Source organism: Pleurodeles waltl, chromosome 10 (genome assembly GCF_031143425.1).
Source record: "Pleurodeles waltl isolate 20211129_DDA chromosome 10, aPleWal1.hap1.20221129, whole genome shotgun sequence".
Lineage (NCBI taxonomy): Eukaryota > Metazoa > Chordata > Amphibia > Caudata > Salamandridae > Pleurodeles > Pleurodeles waltl.
The window spans coordinates 66,866,706-66,885,416 of NC_090449.1; the positions used below are offsets into that span (position 1 = coordinate 66,866,706).

The 18,711-nt window shown below is 46.8% G+C and overlaps 1 protein-coding gene across 1 annotated transcript in view; it reads left to right on the forward strand.

Moving 5' to 3' along the window:
* Positions 1-1,151: 1,151 nt before the first annotated feature.
* LOC138261068 (mucin-2-like) overlaps positions 1,152-18,711 on the forward strand; it is a 162,478-nt gene continuing 144,918 nt past the window's right edge. The window contains exon 1 of the mRNA XM_069209688.1: positions 1,152-1,247. Within this exon, the coding sequence (XP_069065789.1) occupies positions 1,211-1,247 (37 nt within the window). The 5' untranslated portion in view covers positions 1,152-1,210. The remainder of the gene's footprint in view (positions 1,248-18,711) is intronic.

Sequence of the window (18,711 nt, forward strand, 5' to 3'; positions counted from 1 at the left end):
GATCTATATTACCTGAGGGTTTGGGAGACGATCATGTACATTAAGTGAGGACTACATAAAAACATTTTGCTCACATTTAGACACTGGAAATTTAAGTGATTTGCCCAGAATCACACGGTGTTAGATTTAGCACTAAGGCCATGATTCAACCTGGGTCCCCAGCGTCGAGAGCACACGACTTGCCACATCCTAGCTGCACTGACATAGATTAACTAAAATATGATGGAATTGAATGCACCGAGACTAACTGCCTGCTTTCTCCATAGTTCTTTCGGATATTGCGGTACCTGTTTTTCCTGTTACCTCCTCCGTAGTTCCTGGTTTATATGTAATGTACATTTCACTTTCCTTCAGTGATCAGAAAGTCTGTTATTGGTCTGGTCTGTTTTCTGTTTCTCTTTTTCACGATAGACATGGCGGGAGTAGCTACATCGTGTCTCTACTATTTACTCACGTGAGTGCAGTGTCGGAGGGTATTTAATGATACCTACTGGAAGCTTCCTTACCCCGGCATACCATTGTTACTTGTTCAGCTGTTGTAAACGTGCAGATGGCTCAGTGAGTTAGGCACTCCCCACTGACATTTATGATCAGCAGATCACCGGTTTGAAGCCCAGCAGAGCCAGTTCAGCGTTTCATCTTTCCGAGGTCGATACCATTAAATTGGGTAGGAGTTATCCCTGATGCACACACGCTGGGGAACCGTATAAGTCCGATGGAAAACCAGTTATTATAACTGTTCTGTGCTCAATCCCTACATTGAACTCCACAATAATCAGTATTTTTCTTTCTATGGGCGGGCCATTTGTTCCTGGGTCATTCTGCTATCACTCCAGAGACTGCTCTTCCGTGCGCCCGGAGTCGCGGACCTTCCTCCTCCCAGAATCCGCGGTCCCCGCCCCTGCTCCGCGGGGTGGCTCCCACCTGCTCCGGTTCCGAGATTTCCATCCGCAGGTCCCTTCCTTCGCTCCAGGCCCGGGTTTCCTTCGCTCCAGGCCCGGGCTTCCCTCCGCGGCTCCCGTCCTTCGCTCCAGGCCCGGGTTTTTCTCGCTCCAGGCCCTGGTTTCCCTCCGCGGCTCCCTTCCTTCGCTCCAGGCCAGGGTTTCCCTCTCCTCGGCTCCCCCGGACCCCGGCTCCGCTCCGGGCTTTGCGGACCGCCGGCTCTGCACACACCGGGCTGCGCTGGGCTCCGCTGCCGGCTTCGTGCACCATGAGCCGCCTCCTCCTGCTGCTGCTGCTCGGGGCAGGTGAGTCCGTGGGCAGGACCAGGCGCTACGAGGAGGAAGGAGCAGGCGCTATAAGGAGGAAGGAGCAGGCGCTATAAGGGGCGGGGGGGGGGGGCGCTGTTTTAGTGTAGGGGACCAGGACACACGCAAGCAGCCCCCACTCTCCCATCACACAGTCTTTCCTGGCCAAAGACGTTATGTCTCGCTCTAGGGCCACTATTGGGGGGGGGGGGGGGGGTATCCTCGATACATCTTCACACCCCCGGGACCCCACTGGTGACGCCACGGATGCCCCTTTCGCCCTTTACTGTCACTCAAGGATGTGAGCATCCCAGACTCAGCCGTTATCCACGGGGGGGGCGCACCCTTATAGGCGTCCCCCACCCCGCGACCCCAACCCTTGCTGTCACCCCATATCCCAATCATTATAGCCCCCCCATCGGTTGCTCAGCCCCAGTGTGCCATCACTACAGACCACCTCCCTTTCATCCCAATTACTGCCACCCGGGGGTGTGAATTTTACATCCTCAGATTTCGTTGTATCTCTCCAGGGGGTGAGGGGCATCGTTACCGCCCCCCCCCCCCCCCCCCCCCCACACACACACACACTCCGTTACGGACACTCTGTGCCCCTCATTGACAGCACCCCCTGCGCGCCATGACTACAGCCCCGCTCCCCGATTATTGCCACCTGGGGGTGTGAATATTTCAGTCCCAGCCTCGGGGGATACGTCCTTCCAGCCCCTTTACTGCGAGTCCAGGGTGCTTTCATTAAACGACCCCCCGCCCCCTGTTACTGCAGCCCCCGGTAGAGCGCTGCAGCCCCTCCCGCTGAGGGGTGGTCTGTCTGCCTGGTTGTCATTCCTCAGGTGTCTGACATGATGAGATGCGGAGCAGAGAACCAGGTCGAGCCCTCTCAGACCGCGCGATTCAATCACTGTCACGTCGAGGCTCTGCAGCGCGGCGCGGGGTGAATGTGACTGTCGCGACATACGGAGACGGACACTGTTTAGTCCTTGCATGTTGAGATAAAGACTTGCAGATTAATGTGCATGGTCTGTGTGTAAAATTATGCGGACTTGGGCGATATATGTGCACGTTACATCATATATAGCGCTGGCTTCTGTGCACGGGTCAGTATATGAACGTACACACTTGTGCCTGTGTGCGAGTACAGACTGATGTGTGTGCATGGAATCGTGTCGTCTATACAGCTCCATACAGACGCACACAGTCCTGTGTTCGCAGCGGTCTGGGCACACGCGTGTGACAACAGGTAGACGTATACACGTTTCTACATAGTTATCTCTACATGCACATGTAGAGTCGTAGATTTCTTGGTTGCTCGATGACTGTAATCGATATGCGTTCAGAATTGTGTACGAAGGCCGATGTAACCCCATGTACATTATTGTATATGGCTCGATACATGCAGCCTTGTCTATGCATTAATATTTGCACCCATAGATTTATGTATAAACCGAAGAGTGTTTTAATCGATTGGTTTTGGGAAATATACATAATCCTATTTACGGCAGTGTACGAATACAGATTATTGTATATGGAGCGATATGTGTACATTATGGTGCGTATGAGTAAGATATGTACATAAACAAGTGTTGTAAATTGATCGCTACAGGCAGATGTGAGATTATCGATCTGTGCACACCCGATACCCGTGTTTATGGATTTCTGTATACGTGCACACGCGTGTGCTTCCCTATATTAAATGCAGACTTCTATACCGATTGATATATCGACATACATACTCGTATACAGATAGATTTTACCACATAGGGGCATGTATACCGACCGGTGGCTGCACATACAGGTACCCGAGGGACGCTAAATACACATGTATGTCGTTCTGCACACAGGAAGGTGTACCAGGGCGCACAGCGTTCACACGTTGATTTATGCACAATGTAATTTTAGCGATCCGCCCCTTCCCGTGCATCTGTATTGATTCAATTAGAGGGTGATATTTATTTCTGGTTTTTGTCGTGTGTGTGTGGTTTTTTTTGGGTGGGAGGGGGTAGAGGGGACGACATTAGAGCTTTACTCGTGAGTCCATATGTTTCACATAAACCTGCATTGCGTGCACAGATCACAGACGAGGGACGACCCCTACCGGGGGCCAGCACTCTCCCTAATGTGTAACAAAACGGAGAGATTCGCCGTGGATAGACACATCCCAAGTGCACAATGTGTGTGTTCAACGCACACCACCACGCGCAGGCACAAGTCTTAGGCGCGCCTGTGTGTGGGTGTGAGCTGAACGGACCGATCCCAGGGTACACTGAGTGTGTGTTAAACACAGAAATCCAGCAGTGATAGGCACATCTCAGGTGCACGCCCCCCACGTGTGGGTTAAATGTACATAACACGCGCATCAGCTCCCTGGTGCACACGGCGTGTATCCAATGAATGCGGGAAGGCATCATTTGCAAGGGAAGCCCAGGCGCGCGCTCCAAGGTAAAGGGGCGCCGTTTCCAGGTACACAGGGTGTTACATGACCTCATGCATACATTGGCTTGGGCAGGTCCCAGGTGCACGTAGTGTGGACACACGGACATGCAGAACGGCATGCATGCTCAAGGTGCATATCTAAGGCGTAAATACACACCCCATGAAACACATCCCAGGTGCACAGTGTCTTACCTGCACACCTCCAAACACCAGTAGGCACGTCTCGGGTACTTGCAGTTTGTTAAATGCACATACATGCACGGATGGGTAGATGGCAATGACCCCAAGGAAGTGCAGATATATTGACAGGGATGCAGCGTGCGACTGCACACATACAAACTGAGACACACACTTCTACACTTGCGGACTTTCAGGCGTGGAATTCCATTAAACCCTCCAGGAGAGTTCCTGGAGCTCTGCCAGGGGGGGTGTTCGGGCACATTGCTCCCCCTGATTTTTAGCGCCAGGAGTTTGTTCCGCACTGTAAAATCAGTACGAAAAGCAGAGGGCACTGCTTCCGTGTGCTGCTCAGGTGGGTACTCAACCAGGCGCAGTCTCAACGCAGTCAAGGCAGGTTGTGACCACCGCGTTGAGAAATCTCACCGGGAGGAGTTCTAGGGCACGAATATTGTGCTAGGGGTTGCAAATTCTCTCGCATTGGCCAGACGTGTGCAAGGAAAACCCCCCATGCAACGGTTGACGGGTTTTTCAGGGGGGCTCCCTCTAGTTCCCTCTGAACTCTGTGTACCCCCACCCTCCCTCCTCGCTTCTGCTTTACGTGAGTTATTTAAGACTTTATAGGCAGGGAGTATACCTTTCAATTCTACTTTGCGGAAAGAGTTGACATTTGTCCCAAAAACTCTGACCTGTGTTTCAAATTAGAAAGAGCGCCTCGAGGCCGGGACAGTCCTCTAGGTCGTGGTATGTTACAAACCCCTGGAGGTAACTCAGTTCAAAGTATGCACTATACAAGGGTATTATGCTGCATGAAAAAATACAAACACACATCACCATAGGAGGCGCGAACACTCCAATGCAGTGCAAGATTCAGTAAAACATGAAATTTAAAAAGGAAGTAGATCAGTGACATGGATTACCTGAACATTTATTACATTGATCAGAAATCAACATCGTTTTTCCCACTAAAGTTAACATCTTTACTTTAGGGCCGGAGAGGGGCGTGTTTAAATGTCTGTTCTAAAATACTATCAGTTCTGACAACCCTGATTGAACCACTAGCCCTCGAGGCCCAGCTGAGGAACTCCTCACATTACTTATCAAAGCAACTAACTTCCCCTGCAAGACTGGTTCTGCGTCAAGTTCCGCTGCTCAAGAAGGCCTGATTGGTTCTGCATCAAGTCCCCACTGCATGCGAAGCCCTGATTGGTTCTGCATCAAGTCCCCACTGCATGAGAAGCCCTGATTGGTTTTGCATCAAGTCCCCACTGCATGAGAAGGCCTGGCTGGTTCTGTATCAAGTCCCCACTGCATGAGAAGCCCTGATTGGTTTTGCATCAAGTCCCCACTGCATGAGAAGCCCTGATTGGTTTTGCATCAAGTCCCCACTGCATGAGAAGGCCTGACTGGTTCTGCATCAAGTCCCCACTGCATGAGAAGGCCTGACTGGTTCTGCATGGTTTTGCATCAAGTCCCCACTGCATGAGAAGGCCTGATTGGTTTTGCATCAAGTCCCCACTGCATGAGAAGCCCTGATTGATTTTGCATCAAGTCCCCACTGCATGAGAAGGCCTGATTGGTTCTGCATCAAGTCCCCACTGCATGAGAAGTCCTGATTGGTTCTGCATCAAGTCCCCACAGTTCGAGAAGGCCCAGCTGGACTGGTCTCATTACTTATCTATTATCACCAGGATGGCAATCTGGACTAGCATCTGGCTTATGTATTTACATAGTGGTAATTAAGCCCACAAGGGCATCGGGGCACTGTGCCCAAAGATACAGCAAGTGGGTGTCAACAAAGTGTCTGGAACACAAGCAGCAAAACACACTGCATTGATGCATCATAGTCAGGGTGAGTAGAATTATGCAGCAATGGGACCTACAATTATGTGGCACAGCTGACTATACATGACTAATGTGAAAAGAAAAGACGAATGCAGTACTTTATGTGGCAGTACTGCTTCACTATTTTGCTTTTTTAATACACATTAATAATGTCTCGACAAGAGGTTTACGTAATTAGTACCAGTTTAACGCCAAAATACAGCAATCAGTAGCTAAAAGGCAACCCGTTAACCTTTGCAAAGGGTAGACCACTTCATCCTGATAATACTTGGGATGCTTCCAATAGTAACTTTTCATCTGTTTGAGCTACCAACATGTGTATTTTGCCATGACTGCAGAATCACACAATTCCAGCCAGTGGCACTGACTATACCATGATAGCCGGCTGCAAGAGCTATACTGGTTGTTAAAGGCCCTCAACCCGAGTTATTGGTCCAAGCTGCAGGTAAGGGTCTATAATGAGGCAGCGGGCCTTTAATAAGCGCTATAGCTGGAAGGAGAAGTATTATTATGATATTAAGAAAGATTGATTATACAACTCAACACACATCCAGACACACCCTCCCAGCCACGTGCCGCACCACCCCGCCCCTTTTGTCTCCCACGAGCCGCACCTGGTAACTAGTGCTCATGTGAAGCTGCCCCAAAACCTTCAAGTCGAGTTTGCACTATATAAAAATGCAAAAAAAAGAAAAAAAATAGAGAGAAAGGAAACAGGTCAAGGAGAGCTCTGACTGTAGAATTAAGCACCACGGACCAGAAAACACAAGCATCAACGGTTGTCCAAGGAGGAGGAATCAAGAACGAGGTAGAAAGCAATAGATAGGGCTGCTGGGTTTATGGTATTTATTCTTTCTCGTTTTTGTTGCAGTTTATCTACTTTTACTTGTAGTCAATGAAACAAATAACTTTGTAACTACTGTGTGTCACTTTTACCTACAAACATGCACTCACAGTTTGATGTGCATTGGTTGTTTGTGCACTCAGCAGCTATTGGGAGGAAACAAGACACTCACCTGGGTACTAGCACATCTGAAGCTGTTTAAGATTCATTAGGGGGTCACATCCTGTGTTTTTTTTTTTTTACTATGTCGACTGCCATTGTGCACTGCCTCTGCCCTGGCAGTCAGGACTGATAACCAGGACCAGATTGTGGTGCTTTGTAGAGGCGCCGTGGCACATGGGGGGGAGGGGGTGGGGGGGTTGGCCGAATTAATAAAAAAAAATACCTGTATTGCCACCGCACCACTCCTCTGTTGCAGCTGCAGGCACAGGCTCCCAGCCTTCCCTGCAGCCAATCCGAACGCTGCTGTCATGCTGCTCGCAGTGACCCAGCCGGGGCACTCCCAGGCAGACTGGGAGCCTCTGCCTGCTCTCTCCAGCCCGGCAACACAGTGCCAGGCTGGAGAGAGGGCATGTGTGTTTGGCTGGCACGAGACAGCCGGTAAAACATACATGCGCACTGAAGGGGAGTGCTGAGCACTCCTCCTCTGTCCCCGTCATAGCCTGTGGCCCGCCCCTTTCACTACAAAATGACAATAAACATAGTTTATTATCTTTTTGTAATAAAAGGTTTGCAGCTGCTGCTGCTGCTGGCGGGAGTGGGCGGCAACGCTCCTCCGCCAGGGCAGAGGAGCCGCGCCTGCTGATAACATGAATGCACTTAAAAGAAAATTACTTTCTGTTTGTTCAGTTTTTAAAAATAAATTCAGACATGGAATAGATTATATTCCATCTAAGATTTTGAGGAAAAGCAATACAAATGGAAATCTTACAGCAGGCAGTCACAGGACCAGGTGTACCCGGGAGGTGGGACGAGCCAGGTAGGAGTAGACATAACGAGTGCCCTCACGCAAGGAATTCTTGTAGCTCCACAATACACACAATATATGTGAATGTATGTATATGCGTGTGACATTCACGCCAGTAGGTGGACCGGCAGATCTCAGGAGACCCAGTGGAGACCACCCCATCCCATGATTTCTGCTTAGCAGAGATCATGGATATGATGAATCCCTCTGACTCCCTCCCACATCCCCCCAGGAGACCCTGCAGTTGTTTCTGTATGTACAGTGCATACATTAAATAGTGCACGTAGGAGTTCTGTCTGTGAAGGGGGCTGCACGAGGATCTTGTCAACATAGCCCTTGGCGGAATTCCCACCCAGCCATACAGCTCATGGATATAGTTCCAGCCCTCTCTCAACAAACACACAAAGCCCCTGCCTACGCCTACGGGGTTGTCTCCTGCACACCAACTCCTGGTAGTAGTACAGACTGTACTATATAGTGGTGTGTCGGGCAAGGTGGCTCAGGGCCTGATGTTCAAAAGCGCCCAGAGCCACCACACTACCCTCTTACCATCCGATTGCCAATCTTTGCCTGGAGAGATGCCTCTTCTCAGCTCCTCCAACAATACAACTCAATTCATACTGTTGACCTCACCCCACCAGTTTCCTCGACTTCCCCTCTCTCTTCTCCAGAGCTCTGCGCCAATTCTCTGCTACAAAGCCCTGATCTTGTCCAGCAAACCATTGACTTGTAGCTTAGTTGGCACTGTATGTACACACATGCCTGACCTGGGCGGTTTGTGGTCATCGGTTTTTAGTCCTTGTGAGAACTCCAGTCTCTCCTGAGAATGCTCTGGGCTCTTATGCAGAAGGACTGGAAGTGGCCTAGCTCTGCTCTCCTGGGGCAGGCCTCGCTGTCCGTCCGTCCGCCGCAGTCCACCTGGCTGCCGACCTGATGTAGAGCCATCAGGGTGAGCCGCCGGCCGGGCCCTGAGTCCAGGTACCACCTGAAGGTGGCTCCTCGTTGAGTGGTGCATGGACACCATGAAGTGCTCCTTTGGGACTCAAGTTCAACTTTAGTGCAGAAGTGTTTTACAGAATTCAAGACATCCTGAAACAAAAACAATTCCTGTAGTGTAAGATCTAAGACCAAGCTCCAGTCTCGGGGGACACTGAGGTGCCCCGCAGGACGAGGCATGGACAGACTAGATGCTTCTGGCTTTCCTTATATACTGCTGGTTCTAGATAATTGTGGTGTCCAGGTTCATTCTACAATGAAAACCTAATCAACTCGAGGCGCTTGGTGTGCATTGCAACTACCGGGCCTAACGTGGTCCAAGTGAAGTTCCCAGTATTAATGTCGGTACTTTAAGTGAGCTAAAAAAGATGTGCCAGGCTCTAAATAGGGTGTGACCAAAGAAGCATTCCTAGGTGTCCCTTGCAAGAGGAGTGTTCTCTGCAGCGAAGAGTGGCTTAAAACATGTAAACTAAAGTGATGTGCTTCACACAGCATGCCACCCGACCAGAATGCAGGTGCTGCTCTACAAGTCTTCTGTTGTTGAATACAGACTTGTCATAAAACACCCAACACATTTTCCTAAAATAAACTAGACCTATTGGCTTTGCCAACAATTGTTAGCTTTATCTGATAAAGATTGTGTTGTGAATAATTTAAATATTTAAATTCTGAAAATATGAGCCTGTGAATTAACCATTGCTAAGGTCTGTGGATGGGGCGGTGACCTTCAGAGTGCATCCGAAACGTCTGCTCTCCCCTTCACAATATTTTCTTGCAGTCCCCACTCTGGTGTTCACTTAAACCCTTTTTAACTCACATCTTTCCGAAAGATTCTTGCTGCACATCACACTTTTTTTCTACCAGTGCAACCGACACCTGTGCAACCATTGCTCAGTGCGTTCTGCAGAGAGGCCAAGTATTGAAGGTGCATGTAGTTTGCCTACCTTTATGACTCACTGGCAGGCACTGTGAGAAACTCGCACTGTTTCTGCCTCACCTTAAGAGCTCTCAATCACAGCGGCGGCTGCTAGTAATTATAAGAGGGGGGGTAAGAGGTTGGAGAATTGTAGGGGTTGGGGGGGTAAATAAAATAAAATTGTACTTATGTGCCGGCTGGTGCACACTGCGCAGGCTCCCAGCTGCCAATCAAAACACTGCTCACATGCTGGCAATACTGTTTACCAGCATGAAAGCAGTGCCGTGATTGGCTTGAGCGGGTTGGTTTAGCGCTCGCTCAGGGCCTGGGAGCCTGTGCCTCTTCTTCACCTGGCTGTTGAAGGAGAGATCTGAATGCACATGTTCGTTTGGCCAGCCAGCCAGCCAAACCAACATGCACACATACTGTGCGCACAACTCCGCCTCCTCCTGCTGCCATCATGGCCCCGCACTGCCCTAATCTCAGTGGGTTCTAGCACCCTACGAAAAATAAAATGATAATAAAATGGATTTATTATCATTTTATTTTCCACTTTTTCCTCTGCTGGCTCTCTGCAGGGGGCAACGCTCCTCCGCCACAATGGAGGAACTGCCACTGCTCAATCATTTGCTGTCATAAACACTCATCAACAACCTGAATTCATCTAGAAACATGGTGGTGACCCAGTTCAAAGTTTGCACTAGACAAGAGTAGTATGTTGCGTCAAATAAAACTATGGAAATATAACATTAGGAACAAGTAATCTTTGCAAGTGCGAGATAAAGAAATACATGTGAAATGTAAACAGGGGTTGCATCACTGGCACCAATTACCTTAAGGGATTTTTACAGTCATTGATGAAAAAATGATCAGTGTTTTTGCCTGTAAAATTAAGGGCATTAATATAGAGCATGGTAGGTACCTGTTTCAAAGCCTGTTTTTGATTACTGCCAGATCTGAGATCCAGCTTGCCCCACCCACTTAAAGCCCTGCTTGAAACAGGTAATTCCAAACACCACTGTTACATTTGGCATCAGTAACCCCTTTGTGGAACAGGTCTTGACTGGGAACCCAAAGCAGCCTTGGCAAGTGTTATACCAGCCTCCATATAATGCAAAACCTGGAACTCCCTCCCTGTCAAACTACATTTGGCCCAGGACCTCCTGACCTTCAGGAAATGTCTCAAGACCTGGCTTTTCGAACAGTAGCAATCCCTTTCCCCGGCCCCCCAAGCGCCTTGAGACCCTAACGGGTGAATAGCGCGCTTAAAAAGTGATTGATTGATAGTGAATGCAGCGAGCAGGCCTAACCACTACAAGGAGGTGTGGAAGGTGTTCTCCTACCAAGAAAATTTGGGCAAAAATGGCACATTCTGCAGCACATTTTTCATTATGTATTCAATTGAATTAGCTTTTGAAGCATAGTTGCAGTGCACCAGGATTCATCAGTCTTTATTGCAGCTCTTCAATTATTCCCTCACTATGACCATCCGACAGTGCCCCTCATCTCTCCATAGCCCATCTCTCACACGTATTTGATTTGTTTTATAGTGCCTCTCATACCAGTTTAGGGTGTCGGAGCACTTTATATGACACACAAATACAGAGAGAATGTATCATATGTGAGTAAATCAGTCTGTAGGAAATGTTATATAAGACAAAGCGGACTGCAAGGTGTAGGATTCATGTCATCCTTACTGGTAGGCATTTTTATAAGAGTACTTGGTCTGGAGAAGCACAGATTCAGGATTTCAAACGTAATACAGTGGTCAGGTTACTAGTAATGATGTATTTCTACCCAAACAAACCCTTTTTAGCAACATTAGGATAATGAAAGACTCAGAAAAAAAAAACAACCTTTCTAACCTATACCGTGCAGTTTGCATACCGCTCTTTGATGACACTTCATAGCTTGCTGTGGTAGCTTAGGATTGTAGTTTGTGAACTGCACAGTAACAAGAGGGTCTCAAAAGCAGTATCCCAAAGAGCTATGCACATATAGTAATGTTCTGCGATGCGCATGGTACACACCCTATACAGCAGGCACATTAACCCTCTGCGCTACCTTAGATGACTCAAAACTGCCACTAGAGTAAACTCCCATCTTTCTCCAGCATCAACATAAATCACCAGAGTTATCATGACACTTTTATTGTTGCCTGAAAACTACTGGATATACAAGGAACTCTGCAGCAGGTGCTTTCAAAACTGCTGCAAAACCTCCCCCACCCTTCCAGCCTCAGGGGAAACGCCAATGCCTGGGATGGCCAGTCCGGCCTTACTGTGGCGGCAGTCTCAGCAGATGGGCCAAAGGTTCAAAGAGCAAGGGTGGGTCTGATGCCCCCTGATGAGCCAGTGGCAGGAGGCAGGGAGCACCTGGTAAAGGGCATGGTCCTGCCACTGTGGAAAAATAAAATTGCAATGTAATGTGTTGTTTTGCCTTTCCCTTAAAGCCAGTGCTTGAAACGGAAAAACAGAAGTGCAGGAACTCTGTACCCGAGGGCCGTTTCTGAGAAGTGCCGATACTCTCCAATTAAAAGTATTACGTTTTTCTTGAAAAGTGCAGGTACTCTCCCTCTCAAAATAAAAAAGTGCCGGTACTCAGTACCGGACAGTACCGGCCCATTTAAAGCACTGCTTAAAGCTATCCTGTCAGCACAATACCTTTAAATGGGGTGTGGAACACAACCCTCTTTCTACTCAAATGTGTCATTTTATAGTTTCATTGTCCCTGATTGGCGGCCACATAGTACATTCAATCTGCAGCCTAGCTGATGGGGAGGCGTCTCCGACATCTGCCTGGTTCAAGACGAATAGTAAACAATCTCCGCTCTTTAACCGGCATCCTTGTCATTAGTGACATTCTATTTTCTTGGTTGCTGAAGAAATAGTGCATGCCCTCGTCTATTTTGCTAGCACCCTGATAAAGAAAGGAAGGCCACTATTTCTCCATGGACCGGTGGAATAGCGCCCACATTTAAATAAAGCTTGGTGTCTCACATAAAATCCATATTACATTAAGTAATTGACCTCGCTTCAGAGCCCTTCTTCCCGCTTGTAAGATGAAGAGAAACGTCCCGCCCACGGTGTCGCTGCGGAGCACGGTACAAGCGCCTACACGGGGATAAAGCCGAGCTTGTGACTAAGCGAAAGTGACCTTAGAAGCTCATTAGCCCCGTCCGGCTGCAGCCGCCTCTTGATGTCACCCCATCCCAGAGAGCTGGGGTCACCGAGTAAATAAACATAGCTGCTTCCGGGACACGTTTTCCGGGCTGATAAGTCACCTCTGGGCGGCCCTGCTCTGCCTGATCTGCGGAAGCAGCCCTGAGCCTGCCTGTCCCGGCAGGAAGCCCCCGCGGCTGCCCGTGGAAGGGGACACTGCCGAGAGCCCCCCCAGACCTGTGTTGATGGGAGGGCCGGCCACTGGCAGCTGGAAAACACGGTGCAGGGATTTTCGGAAGCTCAGGACAAATTATATTTTTATGTCTTAGTGCTTTCTTTCCATAACAATAAGGTCGTTTTTACACAGTTTTGCAATAGTGTGACCCCCTGTGGCCATTTGTGGTGGCGGTATAAGGCAGCCGCCTACAGTGACAGTAACTAGTGCATAGTCCATGCGTCGTGTGCTGCTCAACTCCAGGTTTTTGCTTGCTATTCTGGGATGTGTAGTTCTATGATAAAAAAAAAAAAAACAAGACTACAAGTCCCATAATTCAAAGAAAAAAAAAATCTGGAATGGAGCACACATCACGCACAGACCTGGGTAACCTGGCAGGGCTTCTGGTGCTTAATTGGTGCCTATGATGGGCACCTGACTCATTTATGGAAACCAGAACTTAGTCAATCATCAGACTTTGACCTTGAGCAAGAGAGAGAAGGTAGAAAAGCGAGGAAGAGAAAGATGAGAAAACAGTGACAAGAGGAGAAAGCAGACTTGAAACAACCTGCACGAGTGAGACAGAGCGACGGGAAGTGTATGATGGTGGAAGAAAGAGGCATGAGGTGCAATGAAGGCTAGGCAGCCTCCGTGTTCAGCAACCAGGGCATTACACATGTCCTGATGCACCAGCAACTAACATAATACCATGACACAGCACGTAAACAATACCTACAGTGACATCAAATGATAATATAAAATACAAACTGCAATAGAGCCTAACGCACAGGATACCAGGGCGAAACAGCATGATGAGATGTAAAATAATATAGTACTAACATAAACCTGTATTTTGCAGTGTGGTGTGTGTTTGACTGTCTGCCCCTATATAAAAATTCAGCGGCATAAAAGCATTACTGCTGTGAAATATTTCAAATTTGAGGAGCATTTAAAAAAGTGCAGGTGTGTGTGTGCGTGTCTTGTGAGTTAGTGCTCTTTCTCTCTCTCTCTCTTATATATCATAACTTTTATGTTAGTAATAAGTTTAAGCACAAACCAAATTCAGATTCTCAGTTCATTTTTCGGTCTGGTCTAGAAATCTATAAGTAATAAAATCTACACAAGTATATACAGTCATGGAGGGGCCTTTGTCTCCGCTAGCTGCAGCTATTGGCTCATTGCACAGTGAGTGACAGCATTTCCCCTGCTCAAATATGCCTAAAAAAGAAGTACACTTCAGTGGCAAGGCAATGTTTTTTTTTCATTCTGTTTTTTCATTATTTATTTTAGTAACGTTGTGTATTTAAAGTATGTTTTTAGGTAAAAGTAATTCAAAGCCGATAGCACCTATTCTTCGCATCAGTAAGCAGCATATTTGTGACGTGCCTTAAAACTAACAAAGGTTTCTATACCTGTAGTAAGCATACCCCACTGCTAAGAAGCACCTGGACTGTTCTGTTAAAATTGTATGCAATGGTTAATTTACTTTTTCATTTTGCATTTTTTATTTCAAGTATATAGCCTCCATGTTTAGACAGTGGCATAATTTTTAGGTTGAGCGTAAGAGTTTGAACTCCTATGTGCTTTTAGTACACTTCTTATGGCTTAAAGCGATTTAATTTGTTGGTTGCAGTGTCGTTTAAGAATTCTTGCTCGCTAGTGGTCAGTTCTGCCTTTTTCTCCCTTGTTTTTCTATTTCAGTGCAGTGACCAACTACTGTATTATGCCACTTTAGTTTCTTTATCTGTTGCTGTGATGGTCTTTGGCATTTCTTTGGTGTTCTCTTTTCACTGTGGGTGTTTTAGGCTTGTAGCTGCCTGCATTTTATTTCAGCATTGTGTTCCTCCCACCTCCTCCCATGTCACTGTCATTTGTTTTGGCTTTATTCCACTGCTGTCCTTACCTCTAGCTCCTAAAATAAGCATATTTTACAAAAGAAACACCCGGTTAGCTCACTGCTCATGAAAGCCGCAATATGCCCTTTCTGGTATAATGTAGCTAAACCTAGAAGCAATGATGTGAAAATGTGCTTAGCCTCGCATCTGGAGTCTCTCCTCCAGGGCCTCTACCTGCCAGCACACAGGACATTGCACACAGGGCATTTCTTATCTCCTTTATTGGGGCCACAAATCTTTTCAGTCTGCTCTGCTATTGTTAACTTCATTTGAGCTTTGTTGAAATGCAAGGCAAGAATGCTTGCAAGACTTGATTCTTTTAAAAAAAAAAATATATATATTTTTCCAACCTTATTTTCCATCGTCTCTCCTCAAGGGCTTGTGATTTCTAATGTCAGTAGCTGTCAGTGGCCACCAAAACATGTCAGGAAAAGACAGTTATGAGAAGGTTGACCAATTTATGTGGCAAGAAAAGTCCAGTTATGAATTTACAATGCCAATAGCTCTAACTCAAGAAAATGCGTGACCAATTGCAATGTAAATGCTTGTTTAAGGAAGTATATACTTTTAGTAAAAATAAATCCTTGCTTCCGCTTGCCTGTGCCGGATCTGTTATCTCTGCAAATGCTTGCTGGAAGTGGATCTAGTCCAAGCATCTGACCAGACCCTACTCAAGCTACAGCAGGTAGCCATAACCCGCCACCCCCAGCCTGCTCTTGCTCTCTTTGGCTTTGCACCTCATGAATGTTCATTAGAAGCACCAAGCGAAAAACCCTTTCTGGCCTTCATGAGAGTCCTCTCTTCAATTGCTGCTGTTTCCTGATAGGTCCCTACTTCCACCATGACTTCAGTGACCAGACCACAGTGTCACTGGAGCTTAGTAATCACCAAACAACATGTTGGCCATCTGATCTGGAATTGTCAGAAGGCTCAGTCAAGTCAAACATTTTATTCCTGTAGTTAAAGGGACCATGCAGAGTGGAGAAAAACTCTTGTGCTTGCTTAGTCCGGCATCACTTTCAATCACCAATAGAGGCATCCCTGAATGTTCTTTATTTGATGATGGCAGCTTGGGGCTTGAGACCTATTGTGGCATTATTCATCAGATGACGCCATAAAGGACGCTTGTTGTAAACAGAGACTTCTATAATGGTTATATACGGCCCTGCTCCGGCCTGGGGTCATCTGGGCAGGGACCCTGCCATCCAAGTCGGAAACTATTATTTCCAGAAGTACTGGTCTCCACCCATACCAAAGCTCATCTGAACCTACAGTGGAATGTTGTCCGTTATTTTAACTCCTGCCCTCTCATTTATAACTCCTCTAATGTCCGTAGTCGGCCTCCCACAAGACCATGTCTTTGTATTGTTATATATCAGATTACCTGTGCATCCTCGTGTGTAAAGTTTGTTTGACCTGTGCATGCATATTTTGTTACTCCTTCCATGTACTCTGCTTCTCTTTTAGCAGTCCATTCCAGTGCTCTTATACAAAATGGAGGCCTAACTATGCCCTGCCACACTTTATATGTCCTCAGCAGACTAGATTAGTCCTACATGAGCTGAGTGATCCATACTTAGCCTGAGTAGATCACCCTCCTTACCACTGTAGCATGAAGTCTTTCACTTTCCTTACCACACTCGCCTTCCTTGAGTGGTCCAGTCTTGTTTGCACTTATCATGGGATCAATTTCAAACATGAACAGCAACCCACCTCCAACAATAGGCTGTGAAAGAGAGCCCTTCTATGTACAAACAGTCCATCACAATCACCTCTCGGGACTGCCCTAGAAATATTTGGACAAAAGGGATGTAAAGAACTATATGGGTTAAAAGGATTTAGAAAAATGCAGAAATAGAGATTCATTCTATCATATTAGGCCAGATAAGGTAGGTTGACATGTCATGTTATCTGATTTGGTGTTTTTCTTGATTGAATTTTGTTTCCCTTTATGCGTAATGCTAGGACAGTCCGGGGGGGGGGGGGGGGGGGGGTGTAAGGGTACCACTGAGTTGTAAGGTGTATAGTGTGTTAAGGAAGGTATGAATGGTATGTTTGTTATTGACGAGTGAGATGCATTTTAGATTGTTAAGCTGGGGGAGGATTTTTTCAGCTGTGTAATTTGTTGATAACATTGCTTGACAATATTTTTGTGTGAATAGGATATATCATGATGAATCGTAAAACGTAATATAATGAAAAGGATTCGATAAATAAAAGAATGTATTGAGCATTCAGATTTGCCTTTCTGTTTGTATGAAGATGAGTCTCTTTTAGAGCCTACTGCGGGCGGTGGGTTGTTGCTCTTATTTATGTTTGTCTCTCCCTGTCCCGCTCCAAAATCTGCGTCCACACGGGTGATGAGCCGCACTATACAAATATCTGATTGATTGATTGCACGCACTTTCAGGGAACCCATCGCATATGGTTCCTATCAGGGGATCAGCAGCCTGAATATTAGCTGCATCAGTAGCACTGAATCAAGATGATTAGAATGATAACCGTGGACCGAGGAGGTCTCCGCTAAATCTGTATCTCTCCTCTGGGTACACCTCATAAAGACATTTGGGATCTGGATAACCCAGACTTGGTCCTGTGGTCCGGTTAATTCTCAGGTGACCATCACATTTTCATTTGGGTTGACATAAAAAGGGGTAAGTGGACCGGGTGATTCTTGGTCCTTTTGTATCTTACCTCGATGGTTCTATTCTTGGAATTTCACATCCAGATACCCTACATCTATGAAAGCCAACAAGGAATCTGTGAACTGGGATATTCCCGGCTGCATTTCTATCCTAAGTGGTCCTAACTACTAGATCTTTCACCCGGGTGACTTGCATCTGAGTGTTCCTAATAAGGGATAGCCACATCTGTATTCTGACTTGGTGGTCCTAATCGCAAGTTTCTTCATCTCGGTAATTCTTCTCTCTATCAACTCTACCAAGGGGTTTGGGACCTGAATAATTGTCAACTGCTTTACAGCTCTCACCTGGATTGACCCACAAAGGGCTTTAGGGACCAATTAATTCTACATTGTTAAATCATCTATCTGATGGAACTTGACTAGAGGTCTGTGGTCTGCTTATTTCCCATTTGCCCCCTGTTCTCATCTGTGTGGATTTGGGATCAGAGCTGCACGTGACATGGGATTCATGAGTGATCTCATGGGATTGATGGGATTGAGACCCTCACAGGTGAGCAGTGCGCTTTACAAATGCTCTGATTGATTGATGACCTGAACATAGCCAGTTATTTCCAGAGAGGAGACCTATTGGCCTGTCTGTGGTTTGACAGCCTTAGCACTTCCCATGATAGCGCTACGTCATTTTTGTGCAAGTCTCAGCTGCTCATCATTTCTCTTCTGAGACAACCTTGACTGGGGATGTCCATCCGATCACTGCTTCCAGGTATGTATAATTGTCTGCGGAGCCCACAGCTCTCCATTAGCTAAAACTAGAAACCTTGGCTTTCATCTGAGTCCGTCATTCCAAATTTAGCTACTCGCCTGCCCTGGATTTGAAATATTCAAACTCAATGTGCCCCTCATTGTAGATCCGAAAACACAGCTCCAAAGCCATCTAGTGCTTATTTCTGTCCCATCAGACACCTAACTGTAGTGCCAAGCATGCCACAACCTGATTGGGCAGAACCTTGGCCCTCGGTTACAATAGACGCTGGAACCATCACAAGACCCCTGGAGACACTGCACAGTAAATATGACAACATGTCTTGGTGATTTAACATTTTGGGAATTTGAAAACATTCCTATTAGATTTGAATAGTTGTTTTGTAGTCCATTACTTGGCATGTTTTTTAAAAACAATTTTACCAACATAATTTTGAACCTTTTCTGTTAATTTCTGCTTTGATAACCCGACTCAGTTCTGCTTTAATATCACATTTCCTAATCTCTATTGCGCCAAGTACATTCTTTATTGGTGTACATTTGCGCTATTTAAAATAACTAAACCGGTCATTACCTAAAAATCTGACATACCGAT